At 43.4% G+C, this 24,961-nt stretch overlaps 3 protein-coding genes across 3 annotated transcripts; all 3 read right to left on the reverse strand.

Moving 5' to 3' along the window:
• Positions 1-977: 977 nt before the first annotated feature.
• Positions 978-1,796, reverse strand: LOC132932543 (ATP-dependent DNA helicase PIF1-like). Its single transcript, XM_060998930.1, has one exon. It carries the CDS (start codon positions 1,794-1,796, stop codon positions 978-980), a length of 819 nt encoding a protein of 272 aa, XP_060854913.1.
• Positions 1,797-4,432: 2,636 nt separating this feature from the next.
• LOC132932544 (uncharacterized) lies at positions 4,433-5,392 on the reverse strand. Its single transcript, XM_060998931.1, has one exon. It carries the CDS (start codon positions 5,390-5,392, stop codon positions 4,433-4,435), a length of 960 nt encoding a protein of 319 aa, XP_060854914.1.
• An 887-nt stretch (positions 5,393-6,279) lies between these two features.
• LOC132932545 (uncharacterized) lies at positions 6,280-10,866 on the reverse strand. The gene is made up of 5 exons (XM_060998932.1): positions 10,805-10,866; positions 10,566-10,737; positions 7,807-8,130; positions 7,144-7,757; positions 6,280-6,538 (listed from the first exon to the last, which is right to left on the reverse strand). The coding sequence occupies exons 1-5, from the start codon at positions 10,864-10,866 to the stop codon at positions 6,280-6,282; spliced, it is 1,431 nt and encodes a 476-aa protein (XP_060854915.1).
• Between the last annotated feature and the right edge of the window lie 14,095 nt (positions 10,867-24,961).

Consider the following 24,961-nt stretch of genomic DNA (forward strand, 5'->3'; position numbering starts at 1 on the left):
GTACAAATTAAAAAACAAATGTAAAAAGTTTCATAATAGCATAGTATAACAAATATAAATACAATCACAGTATAGGATTGTGAATGCAATTTCAACTATAATAATATTATATTAACAAATATTTAGATTAATATAAAAAGTTATTGCAAATTGTGTTTAAAATTTAATATTATATAAGTAAAAGTAAAAATTATATAAGTAAAAGTAAAAACAAATTTAAAAAGTTACTCATACAGACATCAATATCAAATCCATTGTATGATATTAATACTGACAAAACATATAAAAAGGTCAAATAATTTAAACTAACGTTAGAAAGTTACATAATATTATTTAAATGTTTTTTTACATTTCATTACATTGACCATGTATTTTGAAGTAGGTATAAATAAATAATTATTGATATAGTGTAAATTAATTATTGACAAATGTATGTGTGACTGTACAATATTATAAAATCCTAACAAACCGTTTGACATTAGTTACGAATACACCTTTGAGTATTCGCATCCAGAGAGACCACGTGGAGGTTGTCAAACTTTCTCTCCACATCACCTAGACTTGAACATCTGGTGTGACGCTAGACTTGATCATTGAGCGTCACCTAGACTTGATCATCGAGCGTCACCTAGACTTGATAATCTAGCGTCACCTAGACTTGATAATCTAGCATCACTCAGATTTGAACATCGAGCGTCACCTAGACTTGATCATCGAGCGTCACCTAGACTTGAACATCTGGTGTGACGCTAGACTTGATCATTGAGCGTCACCTAGACTTGATAATCTAGCGTCACCTAGACTTGATAATCTAGCGTCACCTAGACTTGATAATCTAGCATCACTCAGATTTGAACATCGAGCGTCACCTAGACTTGATCATCGAGCGTCACCTAGACTTGAACATCGAGTGTCACCTAGACTTTATCATTGAGCGTCACCTAGACTTACACTTACCATTGTCAACACATATTGCATTACAGAACTTCCCTGTACACAATGTTCTTGGTGACGAATCGCCCGCTATCATCGGCGTACATGCCAACTCTCACGGACTGTGCGTTTCTCACCCTCGAAAACGCTACGTACAGCTGCCCGTGCGTGAACACAGGCGACGTCAGTAGCAAACCTACCCTGTCGAACGTCTGACCCTGCGACTTGTTGATAGTCATGGCGAACGACAATCTCACCGGGAATTGAAGGCGCCGCAGTAAGATGGGCAGGTCGTCCTCACCGCTGGACGTGAGCGGTATCTTGGGCACGACGAAGTCGTCGTCCTGTGCTTCACCGCCCAAAATCCTAGCCTTGAAATTGTGACGCCGCAGTTCGGTGACCACCAACCTCGTACCGTTGCACAGTCGTCTCCTCGGGTCGAGATTTCTGAGCAACATCACGATGCACCCCACCTTCAACGTCAGCCGGAACGGCGGCAGGCCGTCCGGTTCCAAGCTGTTGAGGAACTCCGTGGGAAAATTGGCCACTTCGTCGGGATCGTCCGCCATCATGGTGTCGACGGCGGTGTAGCTCATCTGAGCACCGTCGACGCGCTCCAGCACGTCCCTGTTGACACCTCTACAGTCTTCGTTGGTGGGACACACAACGATTCTCCGAGCGAATTCGTCGACGTTGGCCAACGACATTTGCTGCGGGTACACGAAATCGATCAAATCATCAACGTCGCATACCATTTGCCGCGGGATTTGCACGGTGTTCGGAACGCCGTCGACCGCGGGCAGTCGGCCGTTGCCGAGCTCAAGCAACCAAGTCGCAAAGTCGGCGTCGTGGTCCGCGCGCATGTTCTGGACCAGATTGATGCGCTCCATGACGCGCCAAAGACCGTTTTCCTTGATCGACGACATGACGATCTCGGCTCTCGTCCCTCTCCGGACCACGGGCAATATCTGCCCCGGTCCAGTGGGTTTACTATGTACATCCGAGCCAACGTAACGTTTGCCATCCGAATCCGCCGCGGCAACCATTGGGTGACATTTCTTACGAGTACGTTTTCTTGATTACGTGGCATCTGCCAGGTGTAATGCGTCGGTATTTTTTGGTACAAGTATTGTCGAGCATTCACGTCTGTTGTGTTGAGCGCGAAGAACTGCGTGAGTTTTGTACTACGCACAGCTTGGTTCTGTAGCTGTTCTTCTGCTTGGCCCGGCGCAAAGTACACGTTCTGACGACCCTCCAGGTGGACAGGAAGTCTGACGACCGTGTGACTTTTGCCGTGCAATTTGTACGAAAACAACCGCCAGATGCCTTCCGGTGGGCTGACATATCTTGAGTTTACGTAACTGAAAATTAATATTGAAAAGATAACTAACAATGGCTCTATAGATGATACCGTCTGGTGTTGTGATTGGTATTATTATTATTATTATTATATAATTCAAGTAAATGTAATTTATTTTTTGTTCTGTAGACACAAAGCATTGCATTACAATGTTCATATGACGAAGAATCCCTACAACCGTTGAACGATATATTATGATGTTTTGATAAATGAATGTCGTGAAATCAAATTGTTAATGTCAACTCGAGTAGCTAAATATAATCATAGTGGACGTCTAGTGAATGTTATGAATTAATTTATATAAGTATACAATTTAATCTATAATTTACAGAGTTGGTATTAGTATATTAGTAGTATATTAGGCGATCAAGGTGATAACAGTGTACAATCGGTGTATTTAATTCGATTTATATTTTGTACTGTGAAAATTACACATAAAATATTCAAAATTTATAATATTATTATTATTATATTATATTATATTGTATCAGGTGGAGTACATTAAAGCTGTAGGAATGTTAATTTATGCCAATGAAAATAACAATCCATAAAAGCGTGTTTCACATTGCCGAGGTGTTGAAGTTTACAATTTGAGACAGTATATTATGTGATCACGGTTAAACTTAGATCAGGTTATAAACCAAAATTTATATCTATTAGGTATATTAGTTAATTGGTGTACTTAATGTCATTGATGTTTAGTTCTGTATGGAACGTAATGTGTATAAACAACTTGAATGAAAAAGCATAAAATAACAAATTTAATGTAATAATAATAATACCTAAAGAACACACATTAAATGTTAAGTATATAATATAGCTAGTATACAATAGTAAAAAAAACTAAAAGTTACCGGTAAACGATTACAACTACCCTAAAAACCTAAAAAAATAGTGAGTAAAATAATTCATACACACTGGACACACTGCTAAAAATGACACATGCATAAAATATTGTTATATGCTAATAATGATGGAATGGTAATAATTTTCAATGTAATACCTATAATAAAAATCTATCAATAATAATGTACACCACCTATAGAACTCTCTGTATAGAAGTACATAACATAAGGTACAAACTACATATTAATTAATATATAATTATAAAAATCCTAAGACACTATTAAATCATTTATTAATTAACTATTTATTTAATTTATGTTTAATACTGTATGCAATAGAATGTTTATTGTACACAGCTTGAATGAAGACACATGAAAAAAAGGATTAAATGTAATATAAAATTATAAAATTAATATATAATATTATAAAAATCTGAAGACACTATTAAATCATTTATTAATTAACTATTTATTTAATTTATGTTTAATACTGTATGCAATAGAATGTTTATTATACACAGCTTGAATGAAGACACATGAAAAAAAGGATTAAATGTAATATAAAATTGTAAAAATCTTAGACACTATTGATGGGAATTATTAAAAATTAATAAATGATTTATTAAATTGATGTTTATTACTGTATGCAATAGAATGTTTATTATACACAGTTTGAATGAAAACACATGATATAACGCATTAAATGTAATAATAATAATAATAGTTTATAAATGTAGAAGTTCCTAAAGTTTTGCTCAACTGAATATTCTTATTAAAATGAAGTAGAAATGATTTCATAAAAAAGTAAAGTTCTTTAATCATTAAAATTTTAGTTTTTAGCCAATGTCAAACCAAAGTAATTTTATTATTTCAAACTAAAACGTACATATTTAAAATTAAAAACAAAACAAGAGTAATACAAATTTTAAATTTAAGATTTTTATGTGAATTTTAAAAATTGTCCAATTTAATATTTAAAATTCCTGAACATAAAAAAGTAGTAAATAATTCCTACACAAAAAACACACTAAATAAACATATACAATATACTATTGTAATCATTATACCATGTATACATTATATCGTTTATTTAAAATTATAAAATTAAGTTAAGACTCACTTGGCAATCTCATCCTGGTCCTGAACTTCCAACGTCACACGGTCGTGTCCCTTGTATATATACTTGTAGATATACATGACACTCTTTATGGACGTGCATATCTCGACGTTGATGTGCGCGTCATACTTGGCCAGAAGGTAAGGGTTGTATGGCACTACACACTCGTTACCAACCTCACGACCTCTCACAAGTACCACCCGGCCGGCGGTACTTTGGATATCCGCCGTCCGCAACGTACACAGTCTCCTCTGCATACGCTTTCGGGAAATCTTTGGAGCATTTGTTGTCCACCATGCACGGACACTGTGGATTGACTGTTCCACACGGCCCGTGGATCATGTGAGACTTGACGCAGTCGTGTAAGCGCCTGTCGATTGCGGGGTCCGGCAAGAAGGCGCAAACCACGTCGTCCACGTCCTCGGCCGTGCGGAACTTACAGTCCTCCGCCAGGATTATCAGTATATGCGCATGGGGCAGACCACGTTTCTGAAACTCCATAGTGTACACGTAAGCGCTGACATTACCAAACACACGATGTACAGTTATGTCACCTATTAGCTCCTGTAGCTTACTGTTGAACAGTCTGGCCACCAGGTCTGGCCTGTCGCTTGCCGTGCTGTGGGCAGCCAGGTTTTCAGTGATCTCTGGCCACCTGGGATTGCACGTAAACGTTATGAACAGGTCGGGTTTCCCTTTGGTACGCACTATGGTGATGGCGTCTTGATAATTCATCTTGTTGAATCGGTCGCTACCCGTGAACGTCGACGGCAATATGACCCTACGCCCGACCGCCATGGGATCGACGTGGAGCTGTTGGTTCACATGGTCCATGAGCCCTTGATACGCTTCGGCGAGGAGATCCCTCTGGTGCAAACGTATGTAGTTCAGATTGTTCGACTCCATTCGAACATACTGGTCGCACACATACATCTGCAACAAGAACCGACCCTGATGTAATAAACTAAACAGTTCATGTCTTTGGTCGTTATTTCCCTGATATCTAACAGCCAAACGGTAGCACTCAAACTCTCTGATACTGTTGCGATTGCGGACATTGTTTCGTCGGTTGCCCGCTTGCAACATCCCGTTATGCCAACCGGCCTCGCCGTACGGGAAAAACAGCGGATACAACATCGGATCCGAGTGACACGACCCTTGTGAAATGTAACGAATGGTATATATTATTTAAAGTGAATTGCTAAATCAACGATTTGTAGTAGCTGGGGGTTAGAGGATGGAGTTGTGATTGTGTTGTGAGTATAGCAAGTACATAACCGCAAAAGAAAGGTAATGTATAAAAAAAAATATAAACTCTGATCTCTTTGTATTCCAAGGATTTATAGTGTATATTTGTAAGTGATGTCTGTTATGAAGTCCAAACAAATCATGAAATTAAGCACCGAAGTAATGTGACTATATTATGTTTGATTATTGATAAATTATATAGTACACTACATACAAATCATAAGACGACTTATTGTCATACTATCACTACAAGATGAATATAATTTATAATGAATATGGTTGTAAGGAATTTAATATTGTTAATTTAACTTTATCTAATATTTTATGTATACATAGGTCCCCTAGCTCGAATAGCAATACATGATCTATTATGATTAAATTATGTCCTGAATAGAATTCCTGGCCTGTCTATCTAACATTCTAATCACTGATAAATCTTTGAACGACACTTATTGTCGGAGATGCGAACAATAATATAATTATCCTTCATAGTCTTTCATCTGTTTATTTCGCAAAAAAAATTTGTCAAATTATCAGTAAAGGTTATTAAAATAATTGTACCTCAGATTGTTTAAGTAATAGAATTTAATAGATTCATTCAAAAGAATGTCCAAAATGTAGTGTATACTTAATGTAAATTTAAAATCGCAGTGTCAGCTTTACTGTACAACAAAAACTATGATTCTATTTGATGGTGTTGATATTAATGTGCAATAAATATAGTGAATATAAGTGAACAATTTGAGTCAGCTGTGTTTATAGGAAATAATTATTAACTAACCCGCTGGTATGGTTTGCGTCCTGTGTTGCGGGTTGATTGGATTCGTATCGTAGATGACCAGATTAATGTCTCTTGGCGGACGACCCCCTTCGCCTACGAACACGGCCGCAACTTCGTTTGCGGTAGGCAGGTTGTTTCGCCCGTCGTCCCGGGCCGCATCTCGGACAAAATGCATCGTCACTGGCCTAGGTCGCACACCTGCGGGATCGGCGTCGGCTAGGTCTCTTTCTGCCAGCCACACCTCACGCATGTTCCTGGAACAAATATAGACATGTATATTTTTATACTTAGACAGACTCCACGTAGAAATCATAAATAAATCATTCAGTGCATTTAACTCTATAATTGTATAATTAACATAATACATCATAATAAATATATATATTATAAATGTGTGTGAAGTGTAGTAAGCTTAGGAGACCACATAGGTGAGGCAATAACAATAAAACCTATACTTCGTATAAAATATAAAAACGTCCCAGCCCTAAGTTATATTTAATGTTACCTGTATCATTCATAAGTACATATAACTCTGTTGGTAGCAGAGTAAAATTATAATAAACACATAAAATACATATAATATTTAATATAATTTAAGTAATAAAGGTAAGAAAATTTTTTGCTTTGTATACTATTTTGAATGAACATTAAGTAATAACTGCAGTATATTGGTAGCCGTGAGTGTCTAATATCAACGTAATATCTAGTTTGACAGTTAACATAGTTAGTTGATTGGTTACAGTGTGTAAATTGTTTTGTTTTTTCTGTCTACTTTGAGAAAGGGATCTGTAAAAGAAATTTACTCTAAGGGGCAATTCATATTCCTAATGTTAATAAATACAATAAATTTATATCTTACTTAAAAGCCATTGCGTACGGATTTACGTCCCGCAGAAAACCGTCCAATAGTCCCATCACAACTACTGACAGTTCACGATGATTTCTCTGCAGAGCCATCCCAACGCGGCGGGCGTTGGCCTCTGCGGACTCGAGGAAATACAACTGACAGTAGTTGGCATCTACTCGGTCAACGGCCACGTCATTATTTATCCTCTGATAAGTTTGGCCTTGGATACACATCGTTCGCGGTCCACGCCCTCGCAAACGCCTGTCGTCTGTGCCACAGCTAAACGCAGCGAATGCCAGGGCGTTGTTGTACCGGCGGATGTCGTCTCGGAATCTACGACCATCCTGTGAATCTCCAATCAACAAACTCATTAGTAAAAAAGGGGCGGGCAACAACGCGTGCTGTCCTGCAGCGGTCACTTGACCGTTGTTACAGCAAGTGGAGAAGTGCCTATTGGCATCCCGGCCCACAACCTCGCCTTCGAAGTGGCGGGCGTTACACTGTGTGCAGATTCTGTTTAACGCGCCCGCGTTGTGCTGCTCTGGAAGCGGGTGTGTCACGCCTGCCTGCCTGTCAATTATTGGCGCACGCCCTCGGGGTTGTTCACCCACGGCAAGTGGTCGGAACTGCAATTTAAATGATAAGTTTTATTTATGGTTTTTTTATAAGTAAGACATATTTACTGACCTCTTCGTCGACGTCTGGCTGCAAATCGTCGAGCATGTCCACAAACTCCAGTTCCAATTGCACTTCGTCCATCTGCACTTCTACCACTTCCACGTCATCCCCTCCGTCCATCTGGACTTCTACCACTTCCACGTCATCCCCTCCGTCCATCTGTACCTCAACAAATTCCACGTCCTCCACCACCTCCACTCCTTCCACATCATTCCCTATATCCACTGGGACGCCAACGACTTCCACGTACTCCACACCCTCCACTGGGACGCCGACGACCTCCACGTCCTCCCTTTCTTCCATCTCGACATCCCCAAGCACCTAAAAGTTAGGTTGAGTTTAGAGTAGGTACAATTGTATTGATAATTCTATATAATTATAATAATAACAACAATAATTATTGCTATCTATGACAGTAAGCGTAGGTACCTATAATATGCAATAAGTGAATATTTATATGAAATAAGGTTTATGTCACACAAATAAAAGCATACATGTTGTAGTTAGAGTGATTCTAAGTCTAAGAGTATCACATGTGAAATGATAAAATACCTATCTAGTGCCCAACTTACAAATGAAGGAGAGTAAACCTGGGTCAGTAGTAAATAGTGATGTGGTGGGGGTAATATTAAGAAGTTTGCGAGAAAAGTATTTTGTTTATTGGTAGTAGAATGTATATTATTACTTTCACTCAACTGTATAAACACAATATTAAGTATACAATATCAGATATGTGAACATATTGCATGGTTACTGTAATCATTGTTACGAATGTATACAATATATAGTTTGTGGATAATGTAGCAAAGTAAAGAAGCACACTTGTATGTTAATATAAATGTTTTTTTTTTAACTGTGTAAGAAAACTTTCCAAATGCCTATAATAATATAATAACTAACTGTAACCGTAGAACTTGTATAATACTACTAAATGCCATTGAAGGTGTGTAAAACATCAATACAACAATATAGATAGTATAAGATAAATGTTGTTAAGAGATTTTCAAGAGAAAAAGGTCTACCTAAATAACATCAGTACAATGCTCTAGGTTAAGATATCTGTTGTATTTACAAGTACCAATCATAGAACAAAGAAATCCACAGAAGAATATTTAAGTTGTTTCATACATACTAATAATCTTTCTAACAACAATAACTTTGAAACGTTGTAAAACTGTATTGCACTGTATAAAAGTATAAAAGTATACATGTTGTAGTCCAGATCATTTTTCAAAGAGTTGTACAAAATAATGTGTGTGACTACGCCTAAATCTAAGCTCTGTCCATCCTAACATCAGTACAATGTTGTATTAAGTATTAAAATAAAATACTAATAAAATACTTATCTAGTACACAACTTACAAATGGCCTAGTTCAGTAGTAAGTAGTAGTAGTAGTAGTAGTAGTAGTAGTAGTAGTAGTAGTAGTAGTAGTAGTAATAGTAGAAAAAAAAATGTGTTATTTAATACAGAACTTTAACTTACAACAATAAAAAGAAAACATTTTAATGATTGTGTGTTCAATCTTGTGTTGGTTAGGTATTACTGTAACAACAACAATAACGACTTACATTTAAAAAATGTATTGCACTCTATAACAGTAAGTGTAGATACTCGTATGCAATAAGTGCATTTATATGAAATCATTATATGATAAGTTGAATGTAAGGTTGAATATAAAATCATATATGTGGTGTTATTTTTTAAAGAGTCTTCAATGTGATAAAATCAAGCACACCTATATTTATCACCACTAAGTATTGATATAACACACATCAGTAGTAAATATGTTACACCGTAGTACAAACAAAGTTAGTTGTATAAATAAAGGAGAGAAAGTATTAAAATAATCTTAACATTGCTAACAGTACGGCAATATGTGAAATTATAAAACACTTATCCAGTACACAGTTCACAAAAAAAGGAGAGGTTAGTTAGGAGTCTCTAGTAATACCTACTTTGTGTAGTAGTAACATTAAGAAAATGTAAATTTATGTGAGAAAACCTTAAGTGTTCTATAGTAAAAGTTGATATATTAGTATAGTTATGAGTTAATCTAGGTAAAATAAGCTTTACCCAGTGTTTGATAAGCAAAGTGTTTGAAATCTGAAACAGCAGTAACACAATTGAATGTCGTTCAAGTTATTCTACAATTTAATCATAATATAATAAGTTGAATGAAAGTTTTATGATAAAATAGAAATTTAGTTTTCAAGAATGTTGTACCGAGCCAGTATAGTATGGTAGTATAGTAGAGTACAGAAACAATGATATGCATCTAAGAGCACAGTGAATAATTAAGCATGTAAGGAATTTTAACCGCAGGTTGGGTACTACTCATTGTCATTGGCTTAACTTTAAAAATTACATACTATGGAATAAACGTAAACAAATGAAATGAAATTAGCACTGCAGAAATTGTAAATGTTGTGAAAATTGATCAAACTTGAAATAATGAAGATATGTGATCCAAATGAGTGTAATATCATGAATTTTGTTATAATATGTCATTCACTTGATATTGTGTATTAAACCGTATTTATAAGGTCTAGAAGTATACTTTTGTGAGGTCATATGTATTATGTTACAACAAAAAGCTTGAATGCCATTGAGTTAAGTTATGAAATTAAGTTAGGTTTGAAATACACAGTAGGTACATCAAACTCACGAGAGTATACAACAGTATTAGAAGTCCAGTCAGACGGGCATACAGTCATGGTGTACTGCAATGAAATGATATTTATTGAACACACTCACCAAAGAAGGCACTGCCATGGGCCACAGACGGCGGCGCCGCGCGTTTCCCACAGCGTAGTCGACACCGGGGACGAAATGCCTCGAACACAGCTGAGATGTTTGGTTCACGGGAAAACCATGGTCCACCACAAATGCCACCCACTCAATACGACGATGTACGGCAGTTGGAAATCTAAGAGGCGACACATTATTTATTATAATATATATATCGATATGTATCAACGTGTTGTGTGAAATACCTGTGTACGGAAACGTCATCGATGTTGTCCACAACTCCGCATAAAGCACAGCGTTTGACCATTTTGAATAGCCTAAAAACATCATCACGAACGAACATATTATAATAATAGGAATAATAATAAGTGAAAAGTAAATACTGAATATTATGAAAACCTCGTGGTAAAAAAAAAACGACTGAAACAGTTTGTTATCAGCGGTGATGTATGAGTATCGTGTGTTATTTTTAGAATTAATAGGTACACACCGGCTTACATGATGTACATAAAGAATAGAAAAATACGAAAAATTACATACCCAGCTCGCAGTAGCACAATATTATGAATTAACCGTAAAACACGTGTCCGCAATGGCAACGCGCCGAAACGGCCAACGGACTTACACGTCTAATACGTATTCAGCTAATACGAATGCGGTTTAATTAACGTTGTAGGTATTCAAAGTGTACGAAAAAAACTCGAAATGCGCCGTGAGCAGCGGAGAACGATGTCTGTAGGCGGTGAAAATATGTTCGTTGGCGATACGCGCCGCCACGAATACACCTGTAGTTTATCTATCTAAATAGTATAATATAGTAGTAGTAGATATAAAAGTTTACTCACCGGTTTGTGAAAAGCGCCCAATGCAGAACAACAAAACTCAAAGAAAAGCACTGAATATTAAATAATACAACGTATTAGGCTTTTCGGTGAGATTTGATGTACGTTGCAAGAGCGCCGGTCACGAGACACGGGCGCGTTTCGCGTCGCCAAAGTTGTCCCCCCACGGCTCCACTCCACCCCACGATAAGCGTATAATGTTGCGTATAATAACGGTCGTACTGTATTATCGCGCGTAGTATTGTGCACTGTATAATATTGATGGTCCACTTTTAATATTTCTCACGCACGCATAAACACTTATACCTATTATTGTATTGTGGGTATGTACGCACACAATAATTATAAGAAAAAACAACCACATAACCTAACGTACTTATATTTACCTACGTCATTAGTGTACAATTGAACGCAAATTGGTATACCTACACTTGAAGTAATAGTTATTATAATAATTATTATGTGTCAAGACATTCGGTACCGACCCAACGAAAACATCGTGACCGTTATGTTTATATATTTATTATGTAGGTACATGATATAATATTATTATAAGTTACCATACGATATACGTGTTTAGTATATTGGTGTCTTTTATCAGATACACGTGTAGGATAATAAGAACCTATACGACCTACATAAACATTAAGCATGATATGTATATCTATATACATATATTTGAAAAATCGCGTGAAAAAAATGCTCTTCGTCGCATATATTCAAGCCTAATTCATTTATTTTCATGCGCTCACCGCGACGTCAATCGGTCAAACGGGGAGTCAGAATTATAAAAGGCGAAAAAAGAGGTCCGTTATTACACGAGCGCCACAAATTAACTTCAATCCCGTTGGCCGGCATCGAAACCACGACACCGGGTCATCCGCACTAACGCCTTACCTACCTATCTACCTACTGAGTTGGAAACTGGTGCCCCGGGACTCGTACAGGAGAAAGTACAGTGGCGCGCGGCCTATAAATTTAGAGGGGAACGCGAATAAGGGGCAAACGGGGAGGGCAGACCCCTCGAAAAGGGCTAAAACTCGAATATTTGAAAAAAAAGGCAAAAAACGCGTGCAACGGCGGCGGACGTAAAGCGCGTCGTCTCGGCCGCGGAGGGCAAAAATGTACTCAAAATCTGACGGGGAACGCGAATAAGTCATCAACGGGGAGGTCTGACGTCTTCGATAGGCGTAAAACTCGAATTTTGAAAAAAAAACGTAAAATGTTGGTTAAATACGAATATCACGATATGGCGGAAGCGATGGCGAAAGTTAAATACCGAAAAAAAAAAACGCGAAAAAAAGAATTCCGAATTAACACGGCCGCCGCAAAATATTTTCAATACCGGCGTCCGGCATCGAGACCACGACCCCCGGGTCATCCGCACCGACGCCTTACCTACCTACCTACCTACCGAGTTGATAACCGGTGTCGAATCTATGACTCTTAAGCCGTTTCGCCGTCCCGGCGAATTACGAACGCGGATTCGACGTCCGCAGAGGGCTTTCGAGCCGGCGATCCCACGGCTTCGGGCAGCGGACGACCGGCTCCGCCACCCTCGGACGTCGAAAACGCGATATTCGCGAAAAATATCGGACCCTCTGACGCACGTATTTATGCCTGTATATAGTAATACCTACTCGACGGCGGCGATATCGGCACTCGACTCTCGGCGCCGTCCCGCGGCCCCGGGAATCGTACCGGTGAAAGTTCGGCCGCGCGCGGCCTACAAATTTAGCGGGGAACGCGAATAAGGGGCAAACGGGAAAGGCTGACGCCTCGAAAAGGGCTAAAACTCGAATTTTTGAAAACAAAGGCAAAAAACGCGCGCGACGGCGGCGGACGGTTTGCACGTAATCGCCACCGCGGCGGGCCCGCCGGGAAAAAAGTACGGCCGCGCGCGGTACGTAAATTTAGCGGGGAACGCGAATAAGGTCCGAACGGGGCCGCCCGGTGACCCCCGGGAGGGTAAAACTCGAAAATCTGCAAAAATGTTGAAAAAAATCGCGAAAAGTGATAAGAAGGAGTGATAACGCCGGGAACCCGTTTTCCCACCAAAATTCACTAAGTCAGTTCGGAAATTCGCCACAGGCCGCGCCACACGGGTCTTCGTTTTATACTATAAGACTAGCTCTCCGAGCGTCGCTGGGGGAGACCCCCAGACCCCCCGTGGTTGGTGAGGAGTGTTGTCGATGTCGGATGCCGCAGTGGTCTTGTGGTCTGGTCGTCAACCGAAGCCGACGCGGTGTATGGGTGATACAGAGGTCTAGTGATAGGGATCTGTGAAAAAATTAAGTGATAAGGATTTTAGATTTTGATAAGAAAAGTGGATTTATGATAAGGATGGTGGATTAGTGATAAGGATTTTGGATTTCTGATAAGGATTCTGGGTTAATGATAAGAATAGTGGATTGTGAATGGTGGACAATGTGCGACAACTGGGTAACTTCGTCAGGTATGCAATCCGACTGCGTCGAATCGCGGACAGCGTTCATTACTGTCACCGAGAACGGAAAAATTAATTACTTGAAAAAAAATTCAAAACATTTCGGGCTTCTATGCAAATCATATAGCAATCGTCTTTTAAGGGTGTCTAGCAGGTCAGTCACCTCAGTGGTCCGAGTAGGCAATCCGACTTCGTCGGATAGCAGACAATATGCGTCGGCCGGTCGTCAGGTATGCAATCCGACTGCGTCGAATAGCGGACAGCGTTCATAACTGTCGCCAAAAATGCAAAATTAAGTAATAAATTACGTGAAAAAAATTGTAAAACATTTCGGGCGTCCATGCAAGTCATATAGCCGTCGTATATCTTTGAGGGTCTAGGTGGTCAGTCACCTCAAATGACGTTCACCGTAATAATAAGGGTAGGGTGTCTAACAGGTCAGTCACCTCAGGGGTCCGAGTAGGCAATCCGAATTCGTCGGAAAGCAGACAATATGCGACGGCCGGGTCACGTCGTCAGGTATGCAATCCGACTGCGTCCAATTGCGGACAGCGTTCATTACTGTCGCCGAAAACGTGAAATTAGGTAATAAGTTTCGTGAAAAAAATTCAAAACATTTCGGGCTCCTATGCAAATCATATAGCAATCGTCTTTTAAGGGTGTCTAGCAGGTCAGTCACCTCAGTGGTGTGGGTTGGCAATCCGACTTCATCAGATAGCAGACAATATGCGACGGCCGGGTCACGTCGTCAGGTATGCAATCCGACTGCGTCCAATTGCGGACAGCGTTCATTACTGTCGCCGAAAACGTGAAATTAAGTAATAAATTACGTGAAAAAAAATTATGCAAAATTCAAAACATTTCGGGCTTCTATGCAAATCATATAGCAATCGTCTTTTAAGGGTGTCTAGCAGGTCAGTCACCTCAGTGGTGTGGGTAGGCAATCCGACTTCGTCAGATAGCAGACAATATGCGTCAGCCGGGTCACGTCATCAGGTATGCAATCCGACTGCGTCGAATAGCGGACAGCGTTCATAACTGTCGCCAAAAATGCAAAATTAAGTAATAAATTACGTGAAAAAAAATTATGCAAAATTCAAAACATTTCGGGCTTCTATGCAAATCATATAGTAACTGTCTTTTTAGGGTGTCTAGCAGGTCAGTCACCTCGGTGGTCCGAGTAGGCAATCCGACTTCGTCGGATAGCGGACAATGTACGACGGCTGAGTAACTTCGTCAGGTATGCAATCCGACTGCGTCGAATCGCGGACAACGTTCATTACTGTCACCGAAAACGGAAAAATTAATTACGTGAAAAAAAATTCAAAACATTTCGGGCTTCTATGCAAATCATATAGCAATCGTCTTTTAAGGGTGTCTAGCAGATCAGTCACCTTAGAGGTCCGAGTAGGCAATCCGACTTCGTCGGATAGCGGACAATGTGCGACGGCTGGGTAACTTTGTCAGGTATGCAATCCGACTGCGTCAAATCGCGGACAACGTTCATTACTGTCACCGAAAACGGAAAAATTAATTACGTGAAAAAAAATTCAAAACATTTCGGGCTTCTATGCAAATCATATAGCAATCGTCTTTTAAGGGTGTCTAGCAGGTCAGTCACCTCAGTGGTCCGAGTAGGCAATCCGACTTCGTCGGATAAAGGACAATGTGCGACGGCTGGGTAACTTCGTCAGGTATGCAATCCGACTGCGTCGAATCGCGGACAGCGTTCATTACTGTCACCGAGAACGGAAAAATTAATTACTTGAAAAAAAATTCAAAACATTTCGGGCTTCTATGCAAATCATATAGCAATCGTCTTTTAAGGGTGTCTAGCAGGTCAGTCACCTCAGTGGTCCGAGTAGGCAATCCGACTTCGTCGGATAGCAGACGATATGCGTCGGCTGGTCGTCAGGTATGCAATCCGACTGCGTCGAATCGCGGACAGCGTTCATTACTGTCGCCGAAAACGCGAAATTAGGTAATAAGTTTCGTGAAAAAAATTGTAAAACATTTCGGGCGTCCATGCAAGTCATATAGCCGTCGTATATCTTTGAGTGTCTAGGTGGTCAGTCACCTCAAATGACGTTCACCGTAATAATAAGGGTAGGGTGTCTAGCAGGTCAGTCACCTCAGGGGTCCGAGTAGGCAATCCGAATTCGACGGATAGCAGACAATATGCGACGGCCGGGTCACGTTGTCAGGTATGCAATCCGACTGCGTCGAATCGCGGACAGCGTCCATTACTGTCGCCGAAAACGCGAAATTAGGTAATAAGTTTCGTGAAAAAAATTCAAAACATTTCGGGCTTCTATGCAAATCATATAGCAATCGTCTTTTAAGGGTGTCTAGCAGATCAGTCACCTTAGAGGTCCGAGTAGGCAATCCGACTTCGTCGGATAGCGGACAATGTGCGACGGCTGGGTAACTTTGTCAGGTATGCAATCCGACTGCGTCAAATCGCGGACAACGTTCATTACTGTCACCGAAAACGGAAAAATTAATTACGTGAAAAAAAATTCAAAACATTTCGGGCTTCTATGCAAATCATATAGCAATCGTCTTTTAAGGGTGTCTAGCAGGTCAGTCACCTCAGTGGTCCGAGTAGGCAATCCGACTTCGTCGGATAAAGGACAATGTGCGACGGCTGGGTAACTTCGTCAGGTATGCAATCCGACTGCGTCGAATCGCGGACAGCGTTCATTACTGTCACCGAGAACGGAAAAATTAATTACTTGAAAAAAAATTCAAAACATTTCGGGCTTCTATGCAAATCATATAGCAATCGTCTTTTAAGGGTGTCTAGCAGGTCAGTCACCTCAGTGGTCCGAGTAGGCAATCCGACTTCGTCGGATAGCAGACGATATGCGTCGGCTGGTCGTCAGGTATGCAATCCGACTGCGTCGAATCGCGGACAGCGTTCATTACTGTCGCCGAAAACGCGAAATTAGGTAATAAGTTTCGTGAAAAAAATTGTAAAACATTTCGGGCGTCCATGCAAGTCATATAGCCGTCGTATATCTTTGAGTGTCTAGGTGGTCAGTCACCTCAAATGACGTTCACCGTAATAATAAGGGTAGGGTGTCTAGCAGGTCAGTCACCTCAGGGGTCCGAGTAGGCAATCCGAATTCGACGGATAGCAGACAATATGCGACGGCCGGGTCACGTCGTCAGGTATGCAATCCGACTGCGTCGAATCGCGGACAGCGTCCATTACTGTCGCCGAAAACGCGAAATTAGGTAATAAGTTTCGTGAAAAAAATTCAAAACATTTCGGGCTTCTATGCAAATCATATAGCAATCGTCTTTTAAGGGTGTCTAGCAGGTCAGTCACCTCAGTGGTGTGGGTAGGCAATCCGACTTCGTCAGATAGCAGACAATATGCGTCGGCCGGGTCACGTCATCAGGTATGCAATCCGACTGCGTCGAATAGCGGACAGCGTTCATAACTGTCGCCAAAAATGCAAAATTAAGTAATAAATTACGTGAAAAAAAATTATGCAAAATTCAAAACATTTCGGGCTTCTATGCAAATCATATAGCAATCGTCTTTTAAGGGTGTCTAGCAGGTCAGTCACCTCGGTGGTCCGAGTAGGCAATCCGACTGCGTCGAATCGCTGACAACGTTCATAACTGTTCATAACTCCCCGGGTCATCCGCACCGACGCCTTACCTACCTACCTACCTACAGAGTTGGAAACTGGCGTCGAATCTATGACTCTTAAGCCGTTTCGCCGTCCCGGCGAATCGCGAACGCGGTCCCGGCGTCCGTGGAGGGCTTTTGAGCCGGCGATCCCACCGCATCGGGCAGCGGACGACCGGCTCCGCCACCCTCGGACGTCGAAAACGCGAAAAAATCGGACCCTCCGACGCACGTATTCATGCCTGTATATAGTAATACCTACTCGACGGCGGCGATATCAGCACTCCACTCTCGGCGTCGTCCCGCGGCCCCGGGACTCGTCCCGGACGAAGTCCGGCCGCCCGCGGCCTAGAAATTCAGCGGGGAACGCGAATATCACGTCGGCGGGGAGGTGAGACTTTCGAGAGAGCGGTGAGATGCGACTTTAGTCGAAAAACTCGGAAAACTCGGTAAGACGGCGACGACGCCGCGCTTTTCGCTATCGTTCTCTACGCCGCGGCGCTCTAAGATATTCAAGTACGGCCGCGCGCGGCCTATAAATGTAACGGGGAACGCGAATAAGTCGCGAACGGGAGGTGAGACGTTTCCAAAACAGTTAAAACTCGACTTTTCGAAAAAATTATCGAAAAACGCAGGCGACGGCGGCACTCCTATCGCACGTCGTCTCGGCCGCGGCGGGACGGGCCGAGACAAAGTATGGCCGCGCGCGGCCTCACAATTTAACGGGGAACGCGAATAAAGTCCGAACGGGGCCGTCCGAGGTGCGCGAAGGCGTTAAAACACTAATTTTGAAGAAATTTTGAAAAAATTCATCAAAAGTGATAAGGCGGAAGTGATAGCGAAAGGAAAATAACGAAAAAAAAAAACGTGAAAAAAAAATTCCGGATTAACACGGCCGCCGCAAATTATCTCCAATCCCGGCGGCCGGCATCGAAACCACGACCCCCGGATCATCCGCACATACGCCTAAACCTACCTACCTACCTACCGAGTTGAAAACTGGTGTCGAATCTATGCCTCTTAAGCCGTTTCGCCGTCCCGGCGAATCGCGAACGCTTTCCCGGCGTCCGCAGAGGGCTTTTGAGCCAGCGATCCCACGGCTTCGGGCAGCGGACGACCGGCTTTGCTACCCCCGGACGTAAAAAACGCGATATTCGCGAAAAAAATCAAACCTTCCGACGCACGTATTTATGCCTGTATATAATAATACCCACTCGACGGCGCCGCTCTCCGCACTCGGCTCTCGGCATCATCCCGCGGCCTCGGGACCCGTCCCGGAGGAAGTACGGCCGCAGGCGGCCTATAAATTTAGCTGGGAACGCGAATATCGCGTCGACGGGAAGGTGAGACTTTTGAGAGAGCGGCGAGACGCGACTTTAGTCGAAAAAGTCGGATAAATCGGAAAGACGCCGCGGCGCTCTAAAATATTCAAGTACGGCCGCGCGCGGCCTATTAATGTAACGGGGAACGCGAATAAGTCGCGAACGGGAGGTGAGACGTTTCCAAAACGGTTAAAACTCGACTATTCGAAAAAATTATCGAAAAACGTGGGCGACGGCGGCACTCCTATCGCACGTCGTCTCGGCCGCGGCGGGACGGGCCGAGACAAAGTATGGCCGCGCGCGGCCTCACAATTTAACGGGGAACGCGAATAAAGTCCGAACGGGGCCGTCCGAGGTGCGCGAAGGCGTTAAAACACTAATTTTGAAGAAATTTTGAAAAAATTCATCAAAAGTGATAAGGCGGAAGTGATAGCGAAAGGAAAATAACGAAAAAAAAAAAACGTGAAAAAAAAATTCCGGATTAACACGGCCGCCGCAAATTATCTCCAATCCCGGCGGCCGGCATCGAAACCACGACCCCCGGATCATCCGCACATACGCCTAAACCTACCTACCTACCTACCGAGTTGAAAACTGGTGTCGAATCTATGCCTCTTAAGCCGTTTCGCCGTCCCGGCGAATCGCGAACGCTTTCCCGGCGTCCGCAGAGGGCTTTTGAGCCAGCGATCCCACGGCTTCGGGCAGCGGACGACCGGCTTTGCTACCCCCGGACGTAAAAAACGCGATATTCGCGAAAAAAATCAAACCTTCCGACGCACGTATTTATGCCTGTATATAGTAATACCCACTCGACGGCGCCGCTCTCCGCACTCGGCTCTCGGCGTCATCCCGCGGCCTCGGGACCCGTCCCGGAGGAAGTACGGCCGCAGGCGGCCTATAAATTTAGCTGGGAACGCGAATATCGCGTCGACGGGAAGGTGAGACTTTTGAGAGAGCGGCGAGACGCGACTTTAGTCGAAAAAGTCGGAAAAATCGGTAAGACGCCGCGGCGCTCTAAAATATTCAAGTACGGCCGCGCGCGGCCTATAAATGTAACGGGGAACGCGAATAAGTCGCGAACGGGAGGTGAGACGTTTCCAAAACGGTTAAAACTCGACTATTCGAAAAAATTATCGAAAAACGTGGGCGACGGCGGCACTCCTATCGCACGTCGTCTCGGCCTCGGCGGGACGGGACGGAACAAAGTACGGCCGCGCGCGGCCTCACAATTTAACGGGGAACGCGAATAAGGTCCGAACGGGGCAGTCCGAGGTGCGCGAAGGCGTTAAAACACGAATTTTGAAGAAATTTTGAAAATTCGTCAAAAGTGATAAGGCGAAAGTGATGGCGAAAGGAAAATGACAAAAAAAAAACGCGAAAAAAAAAATTCCGAAATATCGCGGCCGCCACAAATTAACGAAATTCCCGGCGGCCGGCATCGAAACCACGACCCCCGGGTCATCCGCACCGACGCCTTACCTACCTACCTACCTACTGAGTTGAAAACCGGTGTCGAATCTATGACTCTTAAGCGGTTTCGCCGTCCCGGCGAATCACGAACGCTCTCCCGGCGTTTGCAGAGGGCTTTTGAGCCGGCGATCCCACGGCTTCAGGCAGCGGACGACCGGCTCCGCCACTCCCGGACGTCAAAAACGCGATATTCGTGAAAAAAATCGAACCTTCCGACGCACGTATTTATGCCTGTATATAGTAATACCCACTCGACGGCGGCGTTCTCCGCACTCGGCTCTCGGCGTCGTCCCGCGGACCCGGGACTTGTACCGGACGAAGTACGGCCGCGCGCGGCCTATAAATTTAGCGGGGAACGTGAATAAGTCTTCGACGGGGAGGTCCGACGTCTTCAAAAGGGGTGAAACTCGAATTTAAAAAAAAAAAACGTCAAATTTTCGTCAAATCCGTATATCACGATAAGGCGAAAGTGATGGCGAAAGGAAAATGACAAAAAAAAAAACGCGAAAAAAAAAAATTCCGAAATATCACGGCCGCCGCAAATTTACGAAATTCCCGGCGGCCGGCATCGAAACCACGACCCCCGGGTCAACCGCACCGACGCCTTACCTACCTACCTACCTACCGAGTTGAAAAGTTGTGTCGAATCTATGACTCTTTAGCGGTTTCGCCGTCCCGGCGAATCGCGAACGCGGTCCCGGCGTCCGCGGAGGGCTTTTGAGCCGGCGATCCCACCGCTTCGGGCGGCGGACGACAGGCTCCGCCACCCCCGGACGTCGAAAACGCGATATTCGCGAAAAAAAATCGGACCCTCCGACGCACGTATTTATGCCCGTATATAGTCCCGCGGCCCCGGGACTCGTCTCGGACGAAGTACGGCCGCGCGCGGCCTATAAATTTAGCTGGGAACGCGAATATCGCGTCGACGGGGAGGTGAGACTTTCGAGAGAGCGGCGAGACGCGACTCTAGTCGAAAAAGTCGGAAAAATCGGTAAGACGGCGACGACGCCGCGCTTTCCGCTATCGTTCTCTACGCCGCGGCGCACTAAAATATTCGAGTACGGCCGCGCGCGACCTATAAACGTAACGGGGAACGCGAATGAGTCGCGAACGGGGAGGGCGGACGCCTCGAAGAGGGCTAAAACTCGAATTCTCGAAAAAAAAAGGCAAAAAACGCCCGCGACGGCGGCGCTCGGTTTTCACGTAACGGCCCACGCGGCGGGCCCGCCGGGAAAAAATTACGGCCGCGCGCGGTACGTAAATTTACCGGGGAACGCGAATAAGGTCCGAGCGGGGCCGCCCGGGGACCCCAGGGGGGGGGTAAAACTCGAAATGTGAAGAAATTTTGAAAATATCGAAAGAAATCGCGAAAAGTGATAAGAAGGAGTGATAACGCGGCGACGGCTCCGCCGCCGCCGGGAGACCGCCCGTCGAATTTTTTCATTGGTAGTCTCTTACGCTGGTACGGAAAATCGGCACAGGCGGCGCCACACGGGTCTTCGTTTTATACTATAAGACTAGCTCTCCGAGCGTCGCTGGGGGAGACCCCCAGACCCCCCGTGGTTGGTGAGGAGTGTTGTCGATGTCGGATGCCGCAGTGGTCTTGTGGTCTGGTCGTCAACCGAAGCCGACGCGGTGTATGGGTGATACAGAGGTCTAGTGATAGGGATCTCTGAAAAAATTAAGTGATAAGGATTTTAGATTTTGATAAGAAAAGTGGATTTATGATAAGGATGGTGGATAAGTGATAAGGATTTTGGATTTCTGATAAGGATTCTGGGTTAATGATAAGAATAGTGGATTGTGAATGGTGGACAATGTGCGACAACTGGGTAACTTCGTCAGGTATGCAATCCGACTGCGTCGAATCGCGGACAGCGTTCATTACTGTCACCGAGAACGGAAAAATTAATTACTTGAAAAAAAATTCAAAACATTTCGGGCTTCTATGCAAATCATATAGCAATCGTCTTTTAAGGGTGTCTAGCAGGTCAGTCACCTCAGTGGTCCGAGTAGGCAATCCGACTTCGTCGGATAGCAGACAATATGCGTCGGCCGGTCGTCAGGTATGCAATCCGACTGCGTCGAATCGCGGACAGCGTTCATTACTGTCGCCGAAAACACGAAATTAGGTAATAAGTTTCATGAAAAAAATTGTAACATTTCGGGCGTCCATGCAAGTCATATAGCCGTCGTATATTTTTGAGTGTCTAGGTGGTCAGTCACCTCAAATGACGTTCACCGTAATAATAAGGGTAGGGTGTCTAGCAGGTCAGTCACCTCAGTGGTGTGGGTAGGCAATCCGACTTCGTCGGATAGCAGACAATATGCGACGGCCGGGTCACGTCGTCAGGTATGCAATCCGACTGCGTCGAATCGCGGACAGCGTCCATTACTGTCGCCGAAAACGCGAAATTAGGTAATAAGTTTCGTGAAAAAAATTCAAAACATTTCGGGCTTCTATGCAAATCATATAGCAATCGTCTTTTAAGGGTGTCTAGCAGGTCAGTCACCTCAGTGGTGTGGGTAGGCAATCCGACTTCGTCAGATTGCAGACAATATGCGTCGTCCGGGTCACGTCATCAGGTATGCAATCCGACTGCGTCGAATAGCGGACAGCGTTCATAACTGTCGCCAAAAATGCAAAATTAAGTAATAAATTACGTGAAAAAAAATTATGCAAAATTCAAAACATTTCGGGCTTCTATGCAAATCATATAGCAATCGTCTTTTAAGGGTGTCTAGCAGGTCAGTCACCTCAGTGGTCCGAGTAGGCAATCGTCGGGTAGCGGACAATGTGCGACGGCTGGGTAACTTCGTCAGGTATGCAATCCGACTGCGTCGAATCGCGGACAACGTTCATTACTGTCGCCGAAAACGCGAAATTAGGTAATAAGTTTCGTGAAAAAAATTCAAAACATTTCGGGCTTCTATGCAAATCATATAGCAATCGTCTTTTAAGGGTGTCTAGCAGGTCAGTCACCTCAGTGGTGTGGGTAGGCAATCCGACTTCGTCAGATAGCAGACAATATGCGTCGGCCGGGTCACGTCATCAGGTATGCAATCCGACTGCGTCGAATAGCGGACAGCGTTCATAACTGTCGCCAAAAATGCAAAATTAAGTAATAAATTACGTGAAAAAAAATTATGCAAAATTCAAAACATTTCGGGCTTCTATGGAAATCATATAGCAATCGTCTTTTAAGGGTGTCTAGCAGGTCAGTCACCTCGGTGGTCCGAGTAGGCAATCCGACTTCGTCGGATAGCGGACAATGTGCGACGGCTGGGTCACGTCGTCAGGTATGCAATCCGACTGCGTCGGATAGCGGACAGCGTTCTTTACCGTGAAAAAAATTTTAAACCATTTCGGGGGTCCATGAAAATCATATAGCAATCGTCTTTTTATGGGTGTCTAGCAGGTCAGTCACCTCGAATGACGTTCACTGTAGTAATAAGGGTAGGCATCCGACAATCTGCGACGGCTGGGTTACGTCGTCAGGTATGCAATCCGACTGCGTCGAATCGCGGACAACGTTCATTACTGCCACCGAAAACGGAAAAAAAAATTCAAAACATTTCGGGATTCTATGCAAATCATATAGTAACCGTCTTTTTAGGGTGTCTAGCAGGTCAGTCACCTCAGTGGTGCGGGTAGGCAATCCGACTTCGTCGGATAGCGGACAATGTGCGACGGCCGGGTCACGTCGTCAGGTATGCAATCCGACTGCGTCGAATCGCGGACAACGTTCATTACTGTCACCGAAAACGGAAAATTAAGTAATAAAATTCAAAACATTTCGGGCTTCTATGCAAATCATATAGTCACCGTCTTTTTAGGGTGTCTAGCGACCTGCCGAGTCAACTCGGTGGTCCGAGTAGGCAATCTGACTTCGTCGAATAGCAGATAATATGCGACAGTCAGGTCACGTCGTCAGGTATGCAATCCGACTGCGTCGGATAGCGGACAGCGTTCTTTACCGTGAAAAAAATTTTAAACCATTTCGGGGGTCCATGAAAATCATATAGTCTCCGTCTTTTTATGGGTGTCTACCAGGTCAGTCACCTCGAATGACGTTCACTGTAGTAATAAGGGTAGGCATCCGACAATGTGCGACGGCTGGGTTACGTCGTCAGGTATGCAATCCGACTGCTTAGAATCGCGGACAACGTTCATTACTGCCACCGAAAACGGAAAAAAAAATTCAAAACATTTCGGGATTCTATACAAATCATATAGCCATCGTCTTTTTAGGGTGTCTAGCAGGTCAGTCACCTTTGTGGTCCGAGTAGGCAATCCGACTTCGTCGGATAGCAGACAATATGCGACGGCCAGGTCACGTCGTCAGGTATGCAATCCGACTGCGTCGGATAGCGGACAGCGTTCTTTACTGTGAAAAAAATTTTAAAACATTTCGGGGGTCCATGAAAATCATATAGCCTCCGTCTTTTTATGGGTGTCTAGCAGGTCAAACCTCGAATGACGTTCGCCGTAATAATAAGGGTAGGCAATCCGACTTCGTCAGATAGCGGACAATGTGCGACGGCTGGGTTACGTCGTCAGGTATGCAATCCGACTGCGTCGAATCGCGGACAGCGTTCATTACTGCCACCGAAAACGGAAAAAAAAATTCAAAACATTTCGGGATTCTATGCAAATCATATAGCCATCGTCTTTTTAG

This window comes from Metopolophium dirhodum, chromosome 1, assembly GCF_019925205.1.
Source record: "Metopolophium dirhodum isolate CAU chromosome 1, ASM1992520v1, whole genome shotgun sequence".
Lineage (NCBI taxonomy): Eukaryota > Metazoa > Arthropoda > Insecta > Hemiptera > Aphididae > Metopolophium > Metopolophium dirhodum.